Source organism: Heptranchias perlo, chromosome 23, assembly GCF_035084215.1.
Source record: "Heptranchias perlo isolate sHepPer1 chromosome 23, sHepPer1.hap1, whole genome shotgun sequence".
Classification (NCBI taxonomy): domain Eukaryota; kingdom Metazoa; phylum Chordata; class Chondrichthyes; order Hexanchiformes; family Hexanchidae; genus Heptranchias; species Heptranchias perlo.
Window position 1 is genome coordinate 27042660 of NC_090347.1, and position 27700 is coordinate 27070359.

At 41.8% G+C, this 27700-nt stretch overlaps 1 protein-coding gene across 1 annotated transcript in view; it reads left to right on the forward strand.

The window, feature by feature from the left end:
• The window catches only part of LOC137341204 (phosphoinositide 3-kinase regulatory subunit 6-like), a 109146-nt gene that overhangs the window by 56241 nt on the left and 25205 nt on the right, over positions 1–27700 (forward strand). The window contains exons 9-16 of the mRNA XM_068004245.1: positions 5539–5722; positions 8157–8313; positions 10602–10688; positions 18635–19094; positions 20216–20318; positions 21606–21728; positions 25170–25280; positions 25963–26053. Of these exons, the coding sequence (XP_067860346.1) occupies positions 5539–5722; positions 8157–8313; positions 10602–10688; positions 18635–19094; positions 20216–20318; positions 21606–21728; positions 25170–25280; positions 25963–26053 (1316 nt within the window). The remainder of the gene's footprint in view (positions 1–5538; positions 5723–8156; positions 8314–10601; positions 10689–18634; positions 19095–20215; positions 20319–21605; positions 21729–25169; positions 25281–25962; positions 26054–27700) is intronic.

The window sequence follows — 27700 nt, forward strand, 5'->3', positions numbered from 1 at the left end:
GCCCGAGCAGTATCTCCTTTCATGTCGCTGTCAAAGTCACCACTGCCCTCAACTTCTTCGCCTCCAGATCGTCCCAGGGTGCCACCGGGGACATCGCCGGGGTCTCTCAGTCGTCTGCACACAAGTACAATAAGGCAGGTCACCAACGGCTTGTTTCGCAGGGCCTCGCAGAATGTCACCTTCCCCATTGATGACCTCAGCCAGACGGAGAGGGCTGTGGGATTCCACTCTGTGGCTGGCTTCCCACTGGTGCAGGGTGTAATCGATTGCACCCATATAGCAATACGAGCACCTCCACACGAGCCAGGACTGTCCATCAACAGGAAGGGCTATCACTCCATCAACACTCAGCTCATCTGTGACCACCGCAAGAGATTCCTTCACGTGTGCGCCATATACCCTGGCAGCTGCCACGATTTCTTCATCCTCCAGGAGTCCAACATCCCGCCCCTCTTCCACGCACCGAACACCATTAAGGGCTGGCTCCTTGGGGACAAGGCATATATCCCCTGCACACGTGGCTCATGACACCTCTGAGGAACCCCACCACTGAGCAACAGTGTCGATATAACGACAGCCACATTGCTACTAGGTCTACAATTGAGCATGCTATAGGGCTGCTCAAGATGCGCTTCAGGTGCCTTGATCATTCTGGGGGAGCCCTTCAATACACACCTGACAGAGTGGGACGCATTATAGTCATGTGTTTTGCCCTGAACAACATGGCACAACAGAGAGGGGTGCCGCTGGAGGAGGCCCCCATCCACATCTGCCACCCACATTGAGGATGAGGTGGAGGAGGAGGAGCAACCCATGGGCAGAACAGCGGCTCACCTGGCTGCTCGTGAGGCCAGGGAGTCACTGATATGTGAACGGTTCTCCTAACATGAGACAGTGTGAAGAGTCCAGTCCTCACACCATCTGGACAGAGCAGCGCCCCCCCATCCCCCACCCCCTGCACAAAACAGTCGTGCAACTACACATACACCCACTGTAGAGTGACCCAATGGGTGGCATCGAGTATGGGCGTTCATGGTGAACCTCATGGTGCATCCCCTGTGGCTGCAGTAGAGGTAGTGGCAGATTGCTCTTTTTCATGCCCTGACCGATTAGATGCTTTGGGCCTACGCCCTGTAGGTTTCGGTGCCCGTGAGGGCCCCTCCAAAGACTGCTGCACCTGTACTTGTGCAGGGGCAGACTTGGCCACCTGGAGAGGAGGCGGATTGCGGGTACTAGTTGAGAGGGGGGCCACGGGTGAGACGTGGGGGCATTTGAGTGGCGTCCCCACTTCCATGTCCCCTTTCGCCATCATTCCTCCCCTGGGCCAAGCCCACACCACTCCTACCACTCTGCTGGATGACAGTTTCGAGGACATGTGTGAAGTCTTGTAAGGCCAGTGCCAGAGTGTCTGCCTGCCTGTTTAAGGTGGCAGAATGTTGTTCACCCTGAGATCGAAGGGCCGTTGTCAGGGCCTCAATGGACTGGTGAGCCATGCTTGAAGCTCCATGAAGGCTAGCCTTCCCTCCATCGCAGACATTCCCGCACTTACCCGTGACACTATCTCAGAGATGTCCCTGTGACAGTATCTCAGAGATGCCTTCCTTTACCTGTGCCACCATTCCACTCATGCAGGAGTTGGACTCCTCCATCCTTTGCACGATTGTGGAGAGTGTGCGTGGCACCTGTTCCAGCACCTCACAAATGTGCTGCTGCCCCTCGATCATTCTCCTTTTCATGGATGGCCTCCAGGGTTCAGCATCTGTGTCCAGCTGAGCAGACCCTGGAGAAGAGTGCTCCCACCGACATGGATGCTCCACAGCTGCCCTGAAACCAGTGTCTGCTCGTGCTCATGTGTCTGGTAACTCACCATGTGCGACCCCAACTTAGTGAGGACGGAGACCCTCCGAGGTGTGTGTATCTGCACTGGTAGATGGCTTGCTCAGATGTGACAGTGCCTCCTCAGAGGCCGGCAGGTCCTCTGAGGAATCACCCTCCGCTGTCACAGCGGTCGCTGAAGGCCCTGTAAGAGAACAGAAGGCAATATTAAGCATGATGACACATGTTGAGCTGCTGAAGATGGCAAGGCATGTTAGTGTCAATTGGTATTGTGTGTGCTGAATGTTAAAGTTCTGTCACCAGCCAGTCTCGGTGTCCCCGACGGACAGGCACTTGAGGGTGCGGCTCAGTTCCAGCGCCTCCTGCTCTGTGTCTGTGAGGACGACCAGATGTTGCAGGCCCCCTCCGGTCCTCGCCCTCTCCCATGCATTCTGGGCTCTCTTCTATAAGGGGAGAAAGTAGAGAGGCGCGAGTGAGTGATGGTGACGTGGCCAACCGCTTAATGCATTGTTTTGGGTGAGGCTGTCCGTGAAAGAGATGCATCAGAGGGTGAGTATGACGCAGAGCCATGACATTGTATGAGGATTGGGTTGAGTGGTAGTGGTGGGATGAGTACTGGGGAGGTGAGGAAGTGGTGACGTTGAGGATGAGCTTTGAGTGGGTGTGAGAAGTGATGTGATAGGGTAGTGTTGGCAGTGCAGAAGGAGTTGTGGGGTGGGGGCGGTGATGTGGAAGACGGTGTGTAGGAGAATGAGTAAGTGTACTCACTTTGGCTGACCTAGTTAGGTCATTGAAGCGCTTCCTGCACTGTATCCAGGTGCGGGAGACGTTGCTGTTGCTGCTGCTGCTGGTGGCCTCCTCTGTCACCTCGAGTCATGCCTTCTTGGTGGCAGAGGCAGGCCACTTCCTCCTGTCTGCCGGGTATAATTCATCCCTCCTCCTCCTCACCCCATCCAGTAGCACCTGGAGTGAGGCATCACTGAATTTAGGAGCAGCCTTATCCCTGGGATGCTCCATTGTGTAATTTTGGGAGTTTGCTCCAGGAGCAGCATCGGAGGACTGCCCCTTCAAATAGGGCTCCTCTAGCTGACAACCTGTGATACGGGTGCGCAGCCCGCCCGCTGCGCAGGTTTCCGATGGGAAACTCGGAAGCCACGTTAAGTGGCTCCAATTTACCCCCGATTGCGTTGGGAATGGATGGATTTTACTGGGCAGGTTACCCACGTGCCCAGTCACCCCCCCCCCCCCCCCCGCCATCCTGCCTCCCCGGTAATATTGGGGCTAAAGTATTTGTTTAATTTCTCTGCCATTTCCTTATTCCCCATTATAAATTCTCCCGTCTCTGTAAGGGACTCACATTTGCCTTCGCCAGTCTTTTCCTTTCTACATACCTATAGGAGCTTTTACAGAATGTTTTTATGTTTCTCGCTAGTTTACTCTCGTATTCTATTTTCCCTTTTTCAATTTCTTTGTCCTCCTTTGCTGAATTCTAAAATGCTCCCAATCCTCAGGCTTACTGCTTTTTCTGGCAACTTTATATGCCTCTTCCTTTGATTTAGTACTGTCTTTAATTTCTCTTCTTAGCCATGGTTGGACCACTTTTTCTGTTGAGTTTTTGTGCCTTAAAGGAATATATATTTGTTGCAAATTATGTATTGATTCTTTAAATGCTCGCCATTGCCTGTCTACCATCATACCTTTTAATGTAGTTCCTCAATCAACCACAGCCAACTTATGCCTTATACCTTCATAGTTTCCTCTGTTTCGATTTAAAAACCTAGTTTCGGATTGAATTTCATCACTTTCAAACTTGATGAAGAATTCTATCATATTATGGTCACTCTTCCCTAAGGGCTCCTTTGCAACAAGATTATTAATTAACCGTTTCTCATTGCTGGTTTTCTCCCAGAGAACTGCTCGCATATCTGTTTCTCTGCTATTTCTTCCCCTTTTTTAAAAGAAACAATTTATTGTGCTCTGTCTGTGAAAGGTTTGTATTCTGAGTGTCTCTTGTTTAGATTAGAAATAACATTTTCCCCACAGAATAGTGGATATGTGGAGCAAAATTCCAAGACAGTGTAGTTGAGTTGGAATCAATTGGCACCTCTTTTTTTTTAAAAAAAGGAGCTGGATCAATATCAATTGAGAAGCAGGACTGTTATTGAACAACATTGTTTTTTTTCAAGGAAGACTGAGGAAGGAAATTTATGTTCCCTACAGTAGGGACTTCCACAGGTGTGTGAGGGAAGCCCATGATGGAATAATCACACATTAACTCTGGATAGAGTGGTTTTGATGGACTTGAGTGAACTTTTCTCGATCTGCTCTGGCTTATGTTCTTCTTTTCTGACTTCCTTCTCTATTTCTGTTCCTTTGTTTCAAACAGCCTCTCTTTCGACTATTTTCTGACAACTCGGACATTAATGCTGTTCACATGCCCAATTTGTTTTTCTGCTGTCTACAGCCTTTTTCTGCTGAGACTTTTTATTTTTCTTTGCAACAGGAGAATGTAAAGTTTTTCCCTCTTCTGGGCATGTTTCTATTATAGTGCCAGCTGGGCTGACCCTCCATGGCCCAAGCTTGCCCTCTAATATTTCTCATGTAGTATTCCTAGGGATCCCATTACTCCTTATCTAGTAAATTAAATGTGATAGTCTACAGAGATGCCATGGCTGTATGTGATCAGTAGTTTTTTTTAATAAAATGTTTTATAGAATTTAGACTTTTAAAAAAATATAGCAAAAAATAATGGTTATAATTTTTGTATGTTAGAAATGAAATCCCATCGTGCTTGAGTTCACATTGCAAATTGCATTCACTTTCTCTTTCCTCATCTTTTCACCTCTTTGGGTACTTTCCCCTGTTTTTTTTAATTGTTCTGACTTACTTGCATTTTCCTTAATGTGCAGTTTTTTTACATCTTGATCATTTTTCTTGTGTTACCATAAAAAGGTCTCAGATATGTGACATTAACCAATTTATTTTGTTGAGAAACCAAGGGCAAAGAATGAAAGTGTAGGATACCAGCATGGTTGAGACAGTAAAGGAGGTAATGAGATGATGAGGTAAATTAGAAAATAATGATTAGGTGATAATAAAGGTTGTGTTTTAAAAGACCGGAGATTGTAGGAAGAAGGAAAAACTGAGGAAGATAAGGAACTCCACAGTTTTGAAATCCTAGAAAAGAATGATTTAGAGTAGGAGATTGTGTGAGGAGTCTTGATTCCAACACAATGGGAATGTAGGGAAGAGAACAGTGTATAGATGTTGTACTTGAATCTTGGAAGGAACAAGGGAAGAGATTCAGAGGAGCACTGACTGTGGTAAGAACAATAAAATAAGGTAAGACACAAAGGATTTTGACAAAAGAGGGAAGTTAGAGTTAAGAGATGTCAGTTGGCAAGCCTTTTCCTCTATCTGCTCTGTACGTGCAAAAGCACTGTTACTCTGTCCAGCTATGGCTGGCCTTGAATGGACTTGGATTTTATCGGGCGGTCAGTCTCATTAGCTTAAATCTGGAGAAATATTTAACAATTAAATTTGATAACTATATGTATTACTTATCTGGAGTGAAATGTTTCTTCTTGGTATAGAATAAAAAAAATGGAGCAAACTTCTGGGTGAAATTGCTCCTTTAAGGAATGAATAATATCTGTCAAAAGGAATTGAAATTTTTTGATGAGATAAAACTTTCCTTCTCAGGATTTTCATATTTGCTGATCCTGATCTTATCTCTGAAGAAGTCTGTAATGCTCTTTGCGATGAGATCCAATCAGTGAACTCAAATGAAATACCCACTGTTAATATGGCTCATGTTATAAAACACACCATACAAGCAGCTCTGGGAGAGACCTGTAATATCAGCAGGCTGGATGAGGTCTTGCAGGTCAGTATGATGTTCAAAATAAATCTTTTAATTTAAAAAGCATGGATGACCACAGGTGATTTTGAAGGGATAGTTCATATCTGCAGTCAAGTCTTTAGATATTAAAATCTGTTCTCTTATCTGTTGTACTGTTCCAATTAATTAAACTCAAGACAGTAGCACACCTTAGCAGATGTAATATTTTTACTGTATCACAGATAGATATGTACATACAGAGAAAGAAACACACACAAAACCAGGAAAGAAATAGGCCCCAAGTTTTCTGCAATGTGAGATTGTTTCCTCTCTGATGCCTGCATGAGATGTGCCAAATACAACCAAGAGAGGGCAGCAAAGTGAATTTGAACAGTTGGATTAATTTTTCAAAGCTCAGACACCCCAAGATTGTTTAAAGAACACAATTCCACAAATTAGCTGAGTTCAGATTTGCCTGTTCAGATGAATTGACAATGGAGACTATATTTTTCTTTTTCTTTTACTCATTGGTTTATTATTGCATTTTACAAAATAAATCTTTTTAACTTTATACATAGAGGAAATATACCCCCAAGGGTTTGATTTCTCATAAGAAACTAAGTGAGAATTACCTCACTATTTTAAAGCCCCTCATAATCCTTCACCCCGCTCTGATTGGTGATGAGAGATTCTGCACATACAGTAGCTTTCTATTTCTGATATTTTTACTGTTATTTTGGCACACGCCTTCTGCATATCTTTCTGGTGGTCGAGGGGAAATTGTGGGGTGTCAGAGTAAAGAGCTTGGGAGCTGTGCCTGCTGCACCGTGTTGACCAGGTAAAATGGGGAGCGGGCAGGAAATTGGACATGAAGCTGAGTTCGGATCGGTCAATGCCCTGTGGGTGGCGGAGAGGGCCCAGGGGCTATGTGGCCGGGTCCTGCTCCGACTTCTTGTGTTCTTTAGATTTGTGGTTGGGATCAGATCAGCCATGATCTTATTGAATGGCGGAGCAGGCTCGAGGGGCCGATTGGCCTACTCCTGCTCCAATTTCTTATGTTCTTATGTTCTCTTATGTTCTTAACTTTCTTCACCCTCCACCCCCCCACCCCCCTCCCTCTCCAGCAATGTAACAATGAGAATTCTGTTAGTTACTTTTCATTTTAATTAAATATTTGCTCGAATGCAGAAGTTCTAATGTTAACATAAGTTGAACATTCACCTTTAATTGGAAATTTTATTATATGGTCTGGAACTCGTGCAAAATGATTTCTTCCGTCTGATGGCCTTTAAAGGTTTCAAGTGTAATAAGTCCAAACAATTGCAATCAAATACTCATCAGGTGATCCCAACCCAATACTCAATAGTCCACAGAGGAAAAACTATCTCAGAATTTCCCTAATTGAAGGTCAATGATAGGATGGAAATGGGAAAAAAAATGATACTGGCACTGTAACTATGAAGGTACTTTTATTTGAGGGGATGGGGAGTTAAATATGGAGTAGTGCTCCTGCTACTCTGCCAGTGCTGCCATTTTCAATGTAGTCGAGTTAAGGGTACACTGGCTTCATATTCTTACCCACTATCTGTCTGATCCTGTTTGATGGTAGCTGATATCTGATGCTCTTGGTCCAGTGTTGGACAGAAGCAGGATAGCCTAGGTTTCAGGAAATAATTATCGTAAAATTTTAGATGCAAATTTATTGTTAAAAAATGGTCAGCAAGGATTCATGATATATCAAGATGACATGAAGAAAAACCTACAAGTCCCATTAATAACAATTCCTGGCATATTTTGCAGGTGTTTTCTAGCCTTTTGAAGAAAGTGAGGAATGAAGACAGTAATTTGTTGTGATATTTTTTAACATTCTTTAGCAAAATCAATCATTCATTTTTTCATTTTTGTTGTGTTGGTTCAGCGCTGTGCAGTGAGGCAGGGATGAGAGCAGTATAATAACTTTGCAACACGTAACGCATCAGCAGCACTTAAATAACATTGTTCAGGATTTGGCTTGAAGGTGTGGGCAGTTCATTTATCGTAAATGCTCGGTTTGGTTTTGGAACGTGAGAGATGCTGCATCACTGTTGAATTGCACATAGTGATGCTAACTCACAGTGTAATTTTATCTTTATGGCAGAGTGTGGGTTTTTGAGACGGTCACACATTTATCCTGCACCCCTTTTCACACCTCCAATCGTGTTGATGCCTTCTGAGCTATTTTCTCCATTTTGCGTGTATTGATTGACCGACTAGGCAGATGGGGGCGGGAGATATGTGGATGACCACCACAAAATCATCTCCATCCACTAAAGTTTTCCACCACGGCTAGACTGATATCCTTATGGCTTTAGTTTTACTCTGAAGCATATTGAACAAGCTCATTCTTTTGTTATAGTTCTAAAGGTTGTTAGCTGTTTTGAGTTAAATATTAATAAGCACATGATCACCACTGACTATTAATAGCATTTTTCTTTCACAGAATAAACCCTACAATGTGATCGTACGCTATTTCCAAGAAGTGGTTGCTATCACAGAGCAGTCTTGTTTTTCATCAGAGGAAGTGACTGCAGCCCACTGGAAACACAGTAGCAAGTTGCAACAACTTTACAAGACAATAATTAGCTCTGCACATCAAGGTAGGTGAAGACCGATAGTTATTTCATTATACCATCTGAATAGAGTTTACTGAAAAGTGTACCTGCATTATCGGAAAATCTGGTTAAAATGATTAACAGATATTCACTGAAAACTTTGACAGCTCACAGCTCAGTGAATGTACAAAATGCAATAAACTGTGCAATGGTATAATATACATTTTCTCCCTTTCTGCACCATATTATTCATTCTATGATTCTTCATACAATTAATCTGTAGTCTTGGGCAGGCATCTCAGGGATGGTATACCACTTACACAAGGAGAGGGAGAGGACACTAACATAAGAACTAGGAGCAGGAGTAGGCTGTACCACCCCTCGAGCCTGCTCTGCCATTCAACAAGATCACGGCTGATCTTCGACCTCAACTCCACTATCCCGTCCTATTCCCATACCCCTTGATTTCCTTATTGTCCAAATATCCATCGATCTCAGTCTTGAATATACTCAGTGACTGAGCATCCACAGCCCACTGGGGTAGAGAATTCCAAAGATTCACCACTCTCTGAGTGAAGAAATTCCTCCTCATCTCAGTCCTAAATAGCCCACCCCTTATCCTGAGACTATGACCCCGAGGTCTAGACTCTTCAGCCAGGGAAAACAGCTTCTCAGCATCTAACCTGTCAAACAAAGAATTTTATACGTTTCAATGAGATCACCTCTCATTCTTCTAAACTCCAGAGAATATAGGCCCATTCTACTCAATTTCTCCTCAAAGGACAACCCTCTCATCCCAGAAATCAATCTAGTGAATGTTCATTGCACCCGTCACAGCTTACTTTCCCACCTAGCTTTGTATCGTCAGCAAACTTGGATACATTGTACTCGGTCCCCTCATCTAAGTCCTTGATATATATTGTAAACAGCTGAGGCCCAGGAATCAATCCTTGCGGCACCCGACTAGTTACAAGCTGCCAACCTGAAAATGACCCGTTTATTCCTGCTCTCTCTTTTCTGTCCGTTAACTAATCCTCAATCCATGTTAATATATTACCCTCAATTCTATGAGCCCTAATCTTGTGTCACAACCTCTTGTGTGGCATCTTATCGAATGCCTTTTGAAAATCCAAATATGCTACACCCACTGGTTCCCCCTTTTCGACCCTGCTAGTTATACCCTCAAAAAATTCTAATAGATTTGTCAAACACGATTTCCCTTTCAAGAAACCGTGTTGACTTTGACTAATCATATTATGATTTTCTAAATGCCCTGTTACTACTTCCTGAATAATAGATTCTAATATTTGACCTACTACTGATGTCAGGCGACCTGGCCTGTAGTTCCTTGTTTTCTCTCTCCTTCCTTTCTTGAATAGCGGGGTTACACTTGCTACCTGCCAATCCACAGGGACCGTTCTAGAATCTAGGGAATTCTGGAAGATCAAAACCAATGCATCCGCTATCTCTGCAGCCACCTCTTTTAAAACCCTAGGATGTAGGCCATCAGGTCCAGGGGATTTGTCGGCTTTTAGCCCCATTGATTTCTCCAGTACTTTTTCTTTACTAATTTTAATTACTTTAAGTTCCTCACTCTCATTAGCCCCTCGGTTCTAGTATTATTATATATTTATTATACTATTTCTGGTATGCTTTTTGTGTCTTCTACTGTGAAGACAGATGCAAAATATTTGTTTAATGTCTCTGCCATTTCCTTACTCCCCATTATAATTTCGCCTGTCTCTGCCTCTAAGGGACCCATGTTTACTTTTGCTAATCTCTTCCTTTTTACATACTTGTACATTGTAGATGGAGTGAATCCATGTCTATCTTGTGCACCAACTAGAAGTGAACGGGGTGGTGTGAACAGAAGCCTGGAAACAGGTAGTCTGTCCACCCTGCCTGCCCCTTCTGTTTAAAAAAAATAAGGGCCCCCGAAAATCCACCGCCTTATCTCTGGTGGGAGTTCGCTGGAATGGCCACAAACTCGGTCAAACCCAGACCGCCGGGTTCCAGACTTCAGTCATGGATTCCGCAATGGCCTAATAGGATGGAGCCTCTGCACGCCCCTACAATGCCATTGAATTGTGAAAATCACTGAGCCTAAACACTTATTGTATTTGCATGGCATTACTTTGTTTGCTATTCCAACAGAGGCTTATCCACTTAATTCATACTTGTTTAGCATTCATATGCTATTTTCCACAATAATGTCGAAGAACTTTCATTTATATCGTGTTATTTTATGGCACAAATGGCCTCACATCACAAATGTTTTGAAAATTGTTTCTTTAGAACATAGGACACTCAAGCAGTTTTTTAATATATTTTAGTGGCTTCTCCGAGTAAAAGGCTCCAGAATATTCCATTGCCAAATCCAGATATCAGTTTTTTCATGTGGAAAGAAGATGACCTACTTTGTGAGTTTATTTTAATCTGATGCTACAATGTCTATAGGACCTTGAAATGTACTGTGCATGCTTGGTTAAAAAAACTGATTCCATGCAACATTCAGAATTGATATGTGCCATTTCCATTTCCAAATGTACTAATAAGAAAATATTTCGAAAAATGATAATTAAATATATAATTGTTGGAATGGATGGAGAGATTTTTGATCTTTTATTTTCCAGACAGAGGGCATTGCTGTCTGGTAAACTTGTCTTGGAAGAAAATTTGTCAGATTAGTAAAATCAGGAGAGAAGAATGACTCAGTCAGTGATGGCTGATGTCATTGCATCAGTGCTTGCATCTGTTATGAAGATCAAGTTTTTTTTAAAAAATGAGAACTATATTGTTAAGCATCAGTATCTGCTGTAATGCCCAGTCACTATGATAGGGCAGCAGCAAAGTTTGTAGGCAAGCAATGTCAGGAACCAGGTCTGCTTGGTATATCTTCCTCCACCCCCTCCCCAAATTTTTTATTTTTTTATATTCGTTCATGGGATGTGGGCACGCTGGCAAGGCCGGCATTTATTGCTCATCCCTAATTGCCCTTGAGAAGGTGGTGGTGAGCCACCTTCTTGAACCGCTGCAGTCCGTGTGGTGAAGGTTCTCCCACAGTGCTGTTAGGAAGGGAGTTCCAGGATTTTGACCCAGCGATGATTAAGGAACGGCGATATATTTCCAAGTCAGGATGGTGTGTGACTTGGAGGGGAACGTGCAGATGGTGTTGTTCCCATGTACCTGCTGCTCTTGTACTTCTAGGTGGTAGAGGTCGGGGGTTTGGGAGGTGCTGTCGAAGAAGTCTTGGCGAGTTGCTGCAGTGCATCCTGTGGATGGTACACACTGCAGCCACAGTGCGCCGGTGGTGAAGGGAGTGAATGTTTAGGGTGCCAATCAAGCGGGCTGCTTTGTCCTGGATGGTGTCGAGCTTCTTGAGTGTTGTTGGAGCTGCACTCATCCAGGCAAGTGGAAAGTATTCCATCACACTCCTGACTTGTGCCTTGTAGATGGTGGAAAGGCTTTGGGGAGTCAGGAGGTGAGTCACTCGCCGCAGAATACCCAGTCTCTGACCTGCTCTTGTAGCCCTAGTATTTATGTGGCTGGTCCAGTTAAGTTTCTGGTCAATGGTGACCCCCAGGATGTTGATGGTGGGGGATTCGGCGATGGTAATGCCGTTGAATGTCAAGGGGAGGTGGTTAGACTCTCTCTTGTTGGAGATGGTCATTGCCTGGCACTTGTCTGGCGCGAATGTTACTTGCCACTTATGAGCCCAAGCCTGGATGTTGTCCAGGTCTTGCTGCATGCGGGCTCGGACTGCTTCATTATTTGAGGGGTTGCGAATGGAACTGAACACTGTGCAATCATCAGCGAACATCCCCATTTCTGACCTTATGATGGAGGGAAGGTCATTGATGAAGCAGCTGAAGATGGTTGGGCCTAGGACACTGCCCTGAGGAACTCCTGCAGCAAAGCCCTGGGGCTGAGATGATTTGCCTCCAACAACCACTACCATCTTCCTTTGTGCTAGGCATGACTCCAGCCACTGGAGAGTTTTCCCCCTGATTCCCATTGACTTCAATTTTACTAGAGCTCCTTGGTGCCACACTTGTTCAAATGCTGCCTTGATGTCAAGGGAAGTCACCCTCACCTCTGGAATTCAGTTCTTTTGTCTATGTTTGGACCAAGGCTGTAATGAGGTCTGGAGCCGAGTGGTCCTGGCGGAACCCAGCTGAGCATTGGTGAGCAGGTTATTGGTGAGTAAGTGCCGCTTGCTAGCACTGTCGACGACACCTTCCATCACTTTGGTGATGATTGAGAGTAGACTGATGGGGCGGTGATTGGCCGGATTGGATTTGTCCTGCTTTTTGTGGACAGGACATAACTGGGCAATTTTCCACATTGTCGGGTAGATGCCAGTGTTGTAGCTGTACTAGAACAGCTAGGTTGGAGGCGCAGCTAGTTCTGGAGCACAAGTCTTCAGCACTGCAGCCGGGATGTTGTCGGGGCCCATAGCCTTTGCTGTATCCAGTGCACTCAGCCGTTTCTTTATATCACATGGAGCGAATCGAATTGACCGAAGAATGGCTTCTGTGATGGTGGGGATATCGGGAGGAGGACGAGATGGATCATCCACTTGGCACTTCTGGCTGAAGATATTTGCAAACGCTTCAGCCTTGTCTTTTGCACTCACGTGCTGGACTCCACCATCATTGAGGATGGGGATGTTTACAGAGCCTCCTCCTCCCGTTAGTTGTTTAATTGTCCACCATCATTCACGACTGGATGTGGCAGGACTGCAGAGCTTTGATCTGATCCGTTGGTTGTGGAATCGCTTAGCTCTGTCTATAGCATGTTGCTTCCGCTGTTTAGCATGCATGTAGTCCTGAGTTGTAACTTCACCAGATTGGCACCTCGTTTTTCAGTACACCTGGTGCTGCTCCTGGCATGCTCTTCTACACTCTTCATTGAACCAGGGTTGATCCCCTGGCTTGTTGGTAATGGTAGAGTGAGGAATATGCCGGGCAATACTGCCCCTTATAAACTCCATGAGTTAAAGTTTATCAGTGAGCTAAGTTCATTTTCAACCCCATTTTATGAAAAGACGCATTACCAATATCGCAGTCGACTGTAATTTTAAAAGAAGAATAATTTGCATTTACGCAGCATCTTATCACATCTCTTAAAAATGCCTCAAAACACTTTATGCGCGGTGGATGACTTTGAAGCAAGATGATTGTTACATGGGAAAAAGCAGTCAATGGTTTGATTCCTGTATAAAAGATTATACAATAGCAGAAAAAAACGAACTATTAGCTGAGTCAATCATTTTGGAAATGAGATGGAAATCTTAGAAAGGCTAAAAGGGCTCAAAACAAATAAATCCCCAGGAATAGGATGAAACTGAAAGAGACCTAGGAGTCTTAGTGGACGCAACACAAAGTGCATGCAACCAAATGCAGAGCAGCAATCAAGAAAGCGAATATGATGTTGAACCACATAGCCAAAACAGTAGAATATTAGTCGGAGAAGGTAGTGATCAAACTTTATAGTGCTCTGGTCAAAATGCGCCTTGAATATTGTATTCAGTTCTGGCCACAAAGAAACAAGAGAAACGTTCAAGTGCTGGAGGCAGTGCAGAGAAGAGACATGAGGCCGATCTCTAATGTCAGAGATCTGAGTGACGCGGAAAGATTGGAGAAGTTGGGCTTTTCAGCCTAGAAAGGAGACATCTGAGAAGTGATCTTATTGAAGTATATAAGATTATTAAGAGTGTAGAAAAAGTGAGCCGGAGTATTACTTCAAATTAAACTGTGGGAATAGAACAAGGGACACAGGTGAAAGGTAATTTAAGGACTGTTATCAGGAAATTCTTCACACACAGTGACCAACGTGTGGAATAAACTTTGAGATAGAGTAGTGGAGGCAAAAACTCTGAAATCATTTAAGAAACAATTGGATGCTACTATGGGGGAATGTTAGGATCTCTCTAGAAGATGAATTAAGATGGGTCAATAACTTTTCTTATCTTCAATTATCTTATGATCTCATGTGAAGCTCACCTTGTATTCACTACGATGAGATTTGTTGAATCTTGTGAAACTAAAAACCCTAATGCTAAACTTATTGCTTTGTGTCAGGTGCTCCTTCTGCCTTTACTAGATCCTTAAAAATGAATTCTCTTTTGTGTGAAAAAAATCTGTAGCATTGGAAATAAATATTTTTATGTAATTCTTGCACAGATAGAAAAATGTGGGTTATGTTCAGTGTAGGCCTTGCTTATCACATATCATTGATACACTGCTAGACTTGGATTATTTATTTGGACTACTCTGAAAGTCAATTACCACTGTAGTATGGGTCTGTATCCCAACTTCTGTTGCGTATTGCAGTGATCACAAAGATAAACACCGGGAATGGACCTTATAGGAACACTGGCAATGACTAGTTAATTCCCCATCCTGCAACCCAGACATTCATTGCAGTAAATGGTGATCCTATTTTGCCAACTCTACTGATGGGGACATCTGTTTCTTTTCCAATGCTAAAATCTTGGCTATTTCATTAAGGATATTTGATTTTTTTCCCCCTTGTGAAGCAGTGTTAGTTATCGCTCAAAGATTAAGCTGTATGAATTCCTGTATAAAGAAGTTTTGATCAAAATATCTCCCCCACCCCCCCCCCCCCTCAATCTCCATCAAGCCTTAAACAACTATTTTTCTTCTTTTGGTCTTTGCAAACCACTCAGCATTCTTTTACTGACAAGTCAAATGACCACTCTTGGGTCTCTGCCATTGCTTCATAACTGCATAGTAAGAAGTTAATGAGACTGACATACTCTGATCCTCACGCTCTTCTACGGTAGCACCTTGCCCCTGCTCAGTTTGTCTCCTGATTAAAACTTCTGTGGTCTTCGATTTAGTATTCTAGTTAAGGAATAGCTTCTCACTGTATACAAAAGGTAGTGAACTACATTTCCTCGGAACTGCTAGATTATCATTTTTAATGCTGCTTTAAATCTTTATTTCCCTGAGTAAGCAAGATACAAGAACTAATTAAGAATAAGGCAAGTAAGGCCATGTATCTAAGATTAAGTCTTCTCAAATTTGATGTAGATAAATGCCCTGAGCTCTGCTATCCTAGTTTATGATGTCAATGTTCTGCTCCTTGGCTTAAGAGTTGCACCCAATCTGTGTTAACTAACAAGTGTAGACGTTGCTGGAAAAGCACACCATAGCCAATCTATCCAGGGGAAAACACACGATGAAGGTGGCCAAAAAACTGGTGGTAGACATCAAAGAAGCTTACTGTCATTGTTGACAACTGTTCTGCAAAGTTTATATGCACTCAAAGATGGGTCACTGTATCCGAGTTTGGTAGGCTGTACAGAAGACCTATGCCTTGTTATGGACTAAGTATAGCCCAAAGCCATGTGGACTAGTAGATCTGAGGGTGATCTGCTCCACACTAGAGTCCGCCTTCTTCAGGATTGAAGGGATATGTCTCAGCTGCAAGTCCTCTAAGATTCTGACCACAACACTACACAAGAGTTGCTATTGTTCTAATTTTGTCCTACATATTTATGCCATGAACATAGGAGCTACGGCAACAGCACTTTAACATTCAGCATCTTCCACAATGTCCACATTTGCGTTTGCAACCATCTTCAGCCGTAACTGCCGAGTGGATCATCCATCTTGGCCTCGTGAGATCCCCACCATCGCAGAAGCCAGTCTCCAGCCAATTTGATTCGCTCCACGTGATTTCAAGAAACGGCCGAATGCACTGGATACAGCAAAGACTATGGCCCCGGCAACATCCTGGCTGTGGTGCTGAAGACTTGTGCTCCAGAACTAGCTGCGCCTCGAGCCAAGCTGTTCCAGTATAGCTACAATGCTGGCATCTAGCCGAAAAAGTGGAAAATTGCCCAGGTATGTCCTGTCCACAAAAAGCAGGACAAATCCAATGCGGCCATTTACCGCCCCATCAGTCGACTGTCAATAATCAGCAACGTGATGGAAAGTGTCGTCAACAGTGCTATCGAGTGGCACTTACTCGCCAATAATCTGCTCACTGATGCTCAGTTTGGGTTCCACCAGGACCACTCGGCTCCAGATCTCATTACAGCCTTGGTCTAAACATGGACAAAAGAGCTGAATTCCAGAGGTCAGTTGAGAGTGACTGCCCTTGATATCAAAGCAGCATTTGACCGAGTGTGGCATCAAGGAGCCCGAGTAAAATTGAAGTCAATGGGAATCGGGGGAAAACTCTCCATTGGCTGGAATCATACCTAGCACAAAGGAAGATGATAGTGGTTGTTGGAGGCCAATCATCTCAGCCCCAGGACATCGCTGAAGGAGTTCCTCATGGCAGTGTCCTAGACCCAACCATTTTCAGCTGCTTCATCAATGACCATCCCTCTATCAAAAAGTCAGAAGTGGGGATGTTTGCTGATGATTGTACAGTGTTCAGTTCGATTTGCAACCCCTCTGATAATGAAGCAGTCCGTGCCCGCATGCAGCAAGATGTGGATAACATTCAGGTTTGGGTAGATAAGTGGCAAGTAACATTTGCACCAGACAAATGCCAGGCAATGACCATCTCCAACAAGAGAGTGTCTAACCACCTCCGCTTTACATCCAATGGCATTACCATCACTAAATTCCCCACCACCATCATCCTGGGGGTCACCATTGACCAGTAACTTAACTGGAGCAGGCACATTAATACTGTGGCTACAAGAGGAGGTCAGAGGCTGGGTATTCTGCAGCGAGTGACTCACCTCCTGACTCCCCAAAGCCTTTCCACCATCAACAAGGCACAAGTCAGGAGTGTGATGGAATATTCTCCACTTGCCTGGATGAGTGCAGCTCCAACAACATTCAAGAAGCTCGACACCATCCAGGACAAAGCAGCCCGCTTGATTGGCACCCCATCCACCACCTTAAACATTCACTCCCTCCACCACTGGCGCACAGTGGCTGCAGTGTGTACCATCCACAGGATGCACTGCAGCAACTCGCCAAGGCTTCTTCGACAGCACCTCCCAAACCCGCAACCTCTACTACCTAGAAGGACAAGGGCAGCAGGCGCACGGGAACGCCACCACCTGCACGTTCCCTCCAAGTCGCACACCATCCTGACTTCGAAATATATCACCGCTCCTTCATCATCACTGGGCCAAAATCCTGGAACTCCCACCTAACAGCACTGTGGGAGAACCTTCACCACACGGACTGCAGCGGTTCAAGAAGGCGGCTCACCCCCACCTTCTCAAGGGCAATTAGAGATGGGCAATAAATGCTGGCTTTGCCAGAGATGCCCACGTCCCATGAATGAATTAAAAAAAAAACCATATAATACCTGCAGTGAAGTTTGACACACCACTTCCATCATCTGTGGAACTCTTCCTGAGACAAAGTTAGGGAATGTTGTCCCTTTTGTCTTCAGAAGTTCAAATGCAGAACTACGAATCACATGCACAACTTGGTTAAGCTATGGGAGATCTGTTGCATGTTGGTATCCTATTATAGTTGGGAACTTAGGAACAGGAGTAGGCCATTCAGCCCCTCGAGCCTGTTCCATTCAAGCCATTCAATCAGATCATGGCTGATCTGGATCTTAACTCCATCTACCTGCCTTGCCTAATGAAAATCTATCAATCCCAGTTTTGAAATTTTCAATTGACCTAGCTTCAACAGCTTTTTGGGAAAGAGAGTTCCAGATTTCCATTACCCTTTGTGTGAAGAAGTGCTGCCTGACATCACCCCTGAATGATGTAGAGATGCCGGTGATGGACTGGGGTGGACAAATGTAAGGAATCTTACAACACCAGGTTATAGTCCAACAGTTTTATTTGAAAATCACAAGCTTTCGGAGGCTTTCTCCTTCCTCACCTGACGAAGGAGAAAGCCTCCGAAAGCTTGTGATTTTCAAATAAAACTGTTGAACTATAACCTGGTGTTGTAAGATTCCTTACATTTGTTCACCCCTGAATGGCCTAGCTCTAATTTTAAGGTTACGCTCCCTTGTTCTAGACTTTCCCACCGGAGGAAATAGTTTCTCTCTATCTACCCTATCAAATCTTTTAATCATCTTAAATACCTCAATTAAATCACCCCTTAATCTTGTATATTCAAGGGGATATAAGCCTGGTCAATGCAATCTGTCCTCATAACTTAACCCTTTTTAGTTTACTCAATTTTTCTTTGTTCCCAGCAACCACCGAGATTAATTTTGTGAGAACTTGTAAAATTCTGTCCTCGTTACACATGTCTCTGCCTGCAACCTGCTACACCATCTAAAATACAAAAAAGTCATACCTACCAGTATTTTATGTTGATAACGTATTATCCAAAATTATATATTATCTCTACAGTGTATATATAGCCTCTGGCTCATGTTGTTGTTATATTTTTTGCAGGGCAGGAACTGGTGCGATTTGTTAAAAATCGGCTTGGCAGTAGCCAGGATTTCGTAAACAGTGACTCAGACAATTCTGAAATGAGTGAGCCAACAGACAGTAGCAACGTTGAGCAAACAAGATTTTCAGTACTGTCAACAGACAGTGGCATAGTCAGAGACTGTGGGGATTTATCTCTTGGAAATGATGTGTCACCTGCAGAATACAATGAAGAAAAGCAGCCCAAGCTGGTCAGAAGAGGCTGCCTAAAGAAAAAAAGTTGTGATTCAGATAACGCACTGCTTCTTTCGGAAATTTATGATAATACTGCAACAGGGGACGATATGAAACTCCAGCGGAAGTTTGGTAGCAATGCGATGTTATTCACCTTGAAACAACAAAAGCTCAGCACTGCACGTGTTGTGGTGATTGGGAATGATTGCATTTTGGGAAGATTAGCAAATGCTTTCCTTTCTTTGAGGTATTTTTTGTCAGTGTTTATAAAAACGATGTACAAAATAAGAAAAGTGCCCCTTTTTAGTTAGTATCCAACATCTGCTTCTGGCTTTATTCTACTCCATATTTATATCAATTTTCCTGTTAAATTTGACAGTGGGTTACATTAAAACAGTAGAATGTCATTTTATAAAATAAATGATTACTTGCCCTCCTTGTTCTTTTAAATAGGTACTTTTCCCTCTTGAATTTTCTTCCCTCATTTACATAAACCGCTGCATTGTGCTAGATTATGGTTCTGTCGGTTTGTGGCATCCTGCGGCATCAACCAATTGACAATGAATGTCAGGGCGCTATTAGATTGTGGTGAGCATCACAGCCCAATTTGGCCCTATTTTTACCTGATGTCTACACTTGTACACTTTCCAGCACGAGTCAATTGATAGTCATCAGGAGAGGGAATTCTGGTTAACTATTTCCAGCTTCCCCCCAGCCCAGGGTCACTGAAGTTCATTCTAGTCACCCCTACGACTGCCAGCCCAGCTGAGACATAACAATTATTTTAAAGTCCATTTGTGTCTGATGGGTTCATATGTCGTGACAGGTATGATTAGGGAGTCAGTCCCTATTTGAAATTACGGTACGCTCACAGTTTCGAAGTGGCGGCTCTGGCAGAGGCAGAAAATGAGCTACTTTTGGACCATTGCCAGACCTGCCATCTTAAAATCTCAAGTACACAGTGGCTGAGGAATGTAATTAAATGTTATTATGTTTCCTATTTAGTAATGTTACTGGTAAAATCAACATATTAATGATTCTTCCAATAGTGTAATACAAAGACATCTTGATTCTTTTAAGAATTCCAAATTAAACTCCAGGTTTTTTAATGGATTCATAATTTTTGTTGAAATGTGACAGAAAGTCAGTCATTTCCGCTTCCATTGCTTTCTGTTTATGTTATGGATGAACCAAATTTTTGTAAAATTCCATGATTTGAGGGTGCCAAGTGATCGCATTAAAAGCCTTCTCAAAGTAACAAGAATACAGATTTATTAAAACCAATAACAGTACTGTAGTCAAAATGATCAAGAATACTCGGCTTAAAATAATGACAACAAATATTTTATTTTAATTTTCTTTACTTAGGAAAAGAGAAGCAAGAAGATGCGTTCTGACCACAAAACTCAACTTGCAGTTCTACTACATCCCTGTTACAAGTGAGAAGCAGAATCCAGTGTCTGCTGGCAAGGTGTGTGTTTGAGCTGTATTTCAATTATTACTTCCTGTAATGGAGACAATAGAGGAGTGTCACCTCTACACATTACATATTAGATCTGATTGGTCCCTGCTAACTACATGACTGATAATACAATATCGTTGACCCTGAACAAACCAGAATGCAATTTGCAAAATAGCTATGTTGAAGCCCTTTGAGACATTTAAGGGACATGATAAGTTGTTATATAGACGCAAGTCTTCTATCGACATTAACTCCATTTTATTGGGGCAGAAATTGCTCGGAGCAGCAAACCAACAGTGCTCGCCGCTCCATAGATTTATCCTAACCCACTAGCTTACTGCGGTCTTTACTGGGTGCAATTCCTCGAATAGGAAGTGGAGAAGATCCCAGTGTCAGTTCAAGCGAAGCTAGGACCTGTGGGAGAAACCAGAGGAGCACTCTCTCCCCTCAACCAATCAGAATGCAGTATTTCTGACAAGCTGCAAAACTGTTTCTGCAGACTTGGAACGTGAAATCCGGGAAGTGAAAGGTACAACATTAAAATCATTGTCAAAACAGTTATAGACAGTGGAAAAAAGAGAGGGTAAGAAATAATCAACTTAAATAAAAGAGATAGAAGGGAAAAGTTTTTTAAAAATTGATTTTTTTAATTTAAAAAAAATGTTTTAATGACCAAAAACTAAGGAGTAATATGAGACTCCACATTTTTAAAAGTTAATTTTTAGTTGTTTGATAGTCATTAGGACTAACTGCACTGTTGAAACTTAGTTTAGACCTGGTATTTTTTAAAACATACCTGTTCTGTGGCGATATTAGTTACTTTCCTGCTGGGCAGATGAGCAAGTCGGCCCTGGTTCAATGATTTCTCTGATTGCAGTGTACGATGTCCCTTTAATTCGAAGCCGTCATATCGCCGGCAAACCAATAGGAGCAAGTTCTGGATTTCCGCGTTTCACAGCGCATGTGCGAACGCGATTTTGCCACTAACAACAGTGAGCGCTATTGAGCTCACCGTTATTCTCTGAGCGATTTCTGCCCCAGTATTATTATATAATAAATATTGTGCTGAGTAGTGTAAGAGTTATTCTTTATGTTTGAGTAAGGAATAGTGAGCCTCTTTATATTCTAATATTGTTGAAATGTTGCATGCGGATCTAAAATAGTTAATACGAATTGTGTTGCAAACAATTATTAAATGACCAGAGTTACTGTTATCACCTTTTAAAAAAAAATTGGATATACTGTCAGCATCTGCAAACAGACAATAGTGAAAGCTTTTTAAATACTTTTTTTTAGGTCTTCCCTTTATTGCGCAATGACCTTTCTTGTGAGCTGTCCAGGTATTTGGGTAGCATAGATCCATGGTATAACAGCAACATCAACAGCCTACGTAATATGATACCCGAACTGGCTAAAATGGTAAGAGCAGTTCAGATTTCATCCCTATTGTACCCTATATGTGTGCACTGTGATGTAAAAGGTGCAGAAGAAAGAACTTAACAGGCTACCTGCTTGTGAACATAACCTTTTCCCCCTCACCTGAGTAGCCTTTGAAGCATTGTAGTTTGAAATATCATCAGAAGATGGGGTCTGCACTCATACTAAGTACTAAAATCAGCAGGCAGTGTTCTAGATTATATTATTATATAGTGATTACAATGAGTTAAGTGAGAGAAATTCAGTAAGTAATATTATTGACACCATATCATTGTTTAAACAGGTTAACAAATCTGTTAAAATAACAATTATGTAAACCACTCATTTGCTATTATTGTTGACAGTAATTTCTAGCCCATAATAATATGAAAACTTTTTTCTCATTTTCAAGTGGTTCCTAATATGGGATTAGAGTTTCCATTAGATTGCGCTGGTTTTATCAGCTCAATCCGCCCGAAACAGCGTAAAATATCACGGAAAATCAAGCGTGAGTTATGTCAAGGGGAAATCGAGTTACTGGTTCAAAAATCGTTGCGCCAAAACCGGCCCCGCCCACAAAACTGGCCACGCCCCCAGATCGAAATAACGAGGATGGCGAGTTTCTGCCAATTGCAACCGTTCAAGGAGATTCTTCAAATTAAGCTCGTTTTCTTAGGCGCAGAGGCACTAGTAGACGCATTTAAAATATTTAATTTACTATGAAACTGACTCGTGTACACCAATGAAACAAGTAAATGGTTCAGTATAGTTTTTAAAAGTGATTTTCAGCGATTTAAAATCAGGTTACGCACAGATGGAGGACCAGACACTCTTATTAAAAATACTTACTTTTGGTGATAAACCCACTTTCATCTGTATTAATAGAACTGCACCAGATTACCACTCTTAAATATATCAATGAATATTTTTTAATGCAAAGAAAAAAAAGTAACAATTACGTTCTATTATGCTGACTGATTGCGCTGGTTCATGGAAGATTTTACGTTTGTGATTATGCAAATGAATTTTAGCAGAAACTTGAACTGTAACCTAACCAGTGCAATTTCAAGTGCAATTTGCGTCCAATTAGCCAATTGTGCCCAAAGCGGAAACTCTCCCTTATGATCTTTAAATTCAATGTCTGGTAAATGGTCAGGAAGCTCCAATGGGTTGAAATCGCACTGGGCAATTTTTGTGTATAAACACATTAACCTGTCATAATGACATTTATTTTTCTGCTATTTTAAGCATTACCTCATTTTTATTAAAAGAGGTTAACACTTCCATTAAACTACCAGACTAAATAAATTCATACAAACTCAAATCACACAGTTTCACCAGGTTTGTTCCTTCCTAGTCATTTGTTTGTCAATATAGCTTTTTATAACTGGGATGTAACTGGGCTGTGGTAATGGCCCAGCCCACCAAATTTGAATGCTTTTTGGCCTGGACAGGTGGAACGCCTATTTGGCTCCCAAGCAAGGTGGGAGGGGAGCTATATTTTAGCCTACAAGTCCACAGCACAACATTGCCTACAGTTTGACACAAAATAGCATTTAGTTTGCAATCTCATTCAAACTCATGCAGTTGGGCATGATTTGTTTTAAGGTAGATTGTTGGGGGAGAGTAGAGGGAGCTTCACTCTCCATATGTGCTATACAAGAGGTGGGACAGTAATCCATAGTGATGCATTTGCCTGCACTGGCAGTCCTTGCCTCAATGAGCCCAAATATACTTTTTAAAATTTGTTTTAGACATACAAAAAGACTGCAGACACAACTGTTAACCCTACACCGTAGACTCTCTTTTGATGTGATTGTTATATGGTTGGTTAAGTAAGTAGCAAGTCAATGGCTTTATGAATCTATTATCCTGACTACTATCATATATACTTCTGTATAAGATGGTAAATATACGCTGCTGTTTGGTAATCAAAGTTGGAGACTTGTCTTGTATCCAAGTAAGGACTTATGCTATGTTAGGCACCCGCTCATTATTTGGCTGCAGGTATACTTCTGGACTTGTGACCGTGGCATGTTCCAGTCGGCAAGTATAGAAATCAACCTGCCCCTGGAGCCAAACACACAGTGAGTCTCAGGCACAATATCGCAACTAAAGATGTAAATTTTCCACCCTGTGGTAATTTCCCACTGTCCTCTCTCTGCTCTGGATCTGCTGCTCTCTCTATAATATATGGGTATGCTTAAAGCACTATCCTCACTTACAAGTTGGTCGCCCGATTTTGTTAATGTGCAGCAATAGAACACAGAACGGTGACCGCACATTCAAATCAAATTTTCACCTCTCTGGAAAGCTGAAATGGCATATGGATTACTTGCAATAAATGAGAGAATGGATTTTGAATGTGTCCTGACTGTTCAGCTCAGTGCCACCACTGTATGTTATCATGGTTGGGGAGTGGCAGACTGGAACTGAGAATTCAATTATTTTAATTAATATTTGGAATGGAATCTAGAACCTTGCCTTCCAACAAAGCAACTTGGAAGTGAGAAGGATGCAAATTTAGATCGTATTCTAAGCATACACATAATCAAAGAGAGGGGAGCAGTACATTAGTAGCTTGAAAGGTAAAGTCTACAATACTATTGTAATGTGATCCCTGATCTTAAATGCAGGTGATAGTTTTGGGGGTGTGATTGAGCTGAAAGTAGGGATCATCTTGTATGGATGATCTCATACGGAAGTACCTATATTGTATATAACATAACCTTCTACAGGTAATATCTGTGAGTGCCTTTTCTGCATGATTTCAACTGCATTTTTAATCAGACCATGCAGATAAACTAATACTGAACTTAAAAACCACACCCCTGAACAGTAGTAAGCAAATGAGTGGATTCTCAGGGGTTGAAATCACTCTGTACAACTAGTATTCAGTATATTGATGTTTTCTTATGAAATTCCTTTGTCCACTATTCTAACAAAGGCATTAACCCATTTAAAATAAATGGTCAAAGCATTTGATAAAACAATGGATAAAGAAATTTAACATGAATACATTAACATTATTAATTATTAATGGACAGTGTTATTTCAGTCCTTCAATTATCACACAGATCCTCTTATTTTGTGTGTTTGGGTAGGTTTAGTTACAGTTAGTCCAATATAATGTCAAAAGCAAAATACTGCGGATGCTGGAAATCTGAAATAAAAACAGAAAATACTGGAAATACTCAGCAAGTCGGGCAGCATCTGTGGAGAAAGAAACAGAGTTAATATTTCAAGTCGATGACCTCTTGTCATCTAAACAAGTTAATCTGCAACACACAAATAACTCAAAATCCTTATAGATGATTAGTTAAATGTAGTTTAAGTGAAAAGCTTTTCGACTTCCAACCATTAATCTGTTGAAAAATAGCAAAATTAAGAATTGGTGTTCCATTTCTAGCCAGTTAAGCTAACAAGTTTAAATGCTTTTCACAGTCAACATCATCTGGACAACAGTCAGGTGCAGATCCATTTATTGTAGATGTTACATCATACTATGTACGAATGGGATATCAACCTGTTTGCTTTCAAATCTACAGTGTAAAGGTAAGTACTTATATTTCTATTTCAAGTGATACATTTTAATCAGTTACAGAATACTATAATCACATTTCTGTTAAGTCAACCAAAAATTGAACAATTAGAGTGGATGCTGATTGAGATTACCAAAATATTTTAAAATGCTATTTGTGTGTAGACAGTTATATTTTGTATGGTGGCAATCTGGATTTGTGTGTGATATTTTGCCCTTATCTGGATTTGTGTGTGATATTTTGCCCTTATCTGGATTTGTGTGTGATTTTTGCCCCTATCTGGATTTGTGTGTGATATTTTGCCCTTATCTGGATTTGTGTGTGATTTTTGCCCCTATTAGCCAAGACTCCAGTAAGCTGCTGACTGCGCTTGTCAGAGGCAACAAAGCTTCAGTTTCAGTCAAGTCACTCCTCCATGCGTCTATCAGTCTACTCAATCCCCTGTGGGCAAAAACCTCTTCTGAACAGGAGGCCGAGCTCGGTCTAGCCATAAAATTCACTTTTGAAGTGGAGAATAGGAAGGAAGTTGGCTTGGCTTTGTGAACTGTACTCATCTATTCTTCCCATTTATAAAGTAGCAGCTCAGAATGCACCACTGAGTTTCATTGATATTTTCTTAGTCAAAGACCAAATTATAAGAGCTCAGTCAAATCTTGTTTTTTGTAATTTAATTTACATCTCTTCCTGTGTCCCAGTTTACTTTTATAGATGAAACAACTGAATGCGTCAGTGATGTTTTTCTAATTCAACTTGACGCAGATCTTCCAGAATTGAAGTGTCCCAAAGGTAAGTTATTATGAGAAATTATTAGACACTTCATCACTATAGTACAATAATTAATGTGTTTACATGTTGTAGTGTCGTCAGAGAGTGTATTTCAAAACTGCAGTTCCGTATACCCACTTAGATATTATTGAATAATGATTTGATGTAGTTAAATTGAGTTACACCATGGGAATAGCTGTAAAAACTGTTTTTATTCTGAGTAAGATTTGCCTTGTTATAAGTTATGTATTTGCTTGATTTTAATTTTACAATTCAAGTTTATCTCATTTTTGAACAGCATCAAGCTCAAAGTCTGTCCAAAATGCAGGAAAGAAAGAAGTGAATTGATTGAGTCTAAGTCACTAAATGAATAGAGAGGTTTACATCATCTATTACATCATCATGCATTTAAAAACTAGTTTGATATATGATATTGAATTTTAAAGTGAATTTCTTTCATTTCATATTTTAAAGCAAATGTAAGTAGAATGTGGGATAGTAAAGTTATTTCATAAAATGTCATCAATGATGGTTATTTTCTTTCGCTGTAACTGTAAATTATTCTCTCATTAATGTTAAGCTACACTGGTACCAATGTATTTGCATTCTCCACGTTTGTATGTTGCTTGCTGACATATGCCATCTACTGGTGGAAAGTGAACAATGGTGTTGGTGCCTGACTGGCTCAGTGACCAATTACCAGCAATCACAGGAAGTCATGTGGTTTATTGCCAGATACCTCATGGATATTACCCTGCAATTTTGATCAGAGGACTGATCATTTCCTGAGAATATTAGTACAGCTCATTCTCAGTTTAAAATTGATTACCAGAAGGATCCTGAAGTCCCTAAATATACCTTCTACTTTTTAATCTCACAACATTCAAATCAATCAGAAGGTTAATCAACTTTGATTAGATTTAACATACCAAACTGTAGTGGATTCTTATTACAAATTATTACAATGAAGGGATATTGCAAATGAAGGGCTCCCAGTGCTGCTCAGTGTGGCTAAAACAACTCCCCTTTGATACAGACCTTAGAAGATTCATTGTTTTAATGATAAGTAGTTCATAATGTCACAGTATGTTACAGCACAGAAGGAGGCCATTCGGCCCATCTTGCCTGTGCCAGTTCTTTGAAAGAGCTATCCAATTAGTCCCACTCCCCTGCTCTTTGCCCATAGCCCTGTAAATGTTTTCTCTTCAAGTATTTGTCCAATTCCCTTTTGAAAGTTATTATTGAATCTGCTTCCACCACTCTTCCCGGCAGTGCATTCCAGATCATAACAACTCGCTGCGTAAAAAAATGTTCTCATGTGGCCTCTGGTTCTTTTGCCAATCATCTTAAATTTATGTCCCCTGGTTACCAACCCTTCTGCCATTGGAAACAGAGTCTCCTTATTTACTCTGTCAAAACCGTTCATGATTTTGAATACCTCTATCAAATTTCCTCTTAACCTTCTCTGCTTTAAGGAGAACAACCCCAGCTTCTCCAATCTCTCCACAAAACTGAAGTCCCTCCTCCCTGGTGCTATTCTAATAAATCTCTTCTGCATCCGTTCTAAGGCCTTGTCATCCTTCCTAAAATGTGGTGCCCAGAATTGAACACAAAAGTCCAGCTGAAGCCGAACCAGTGTTTTATAAAGGTTTAGCATAATTTCCTTGC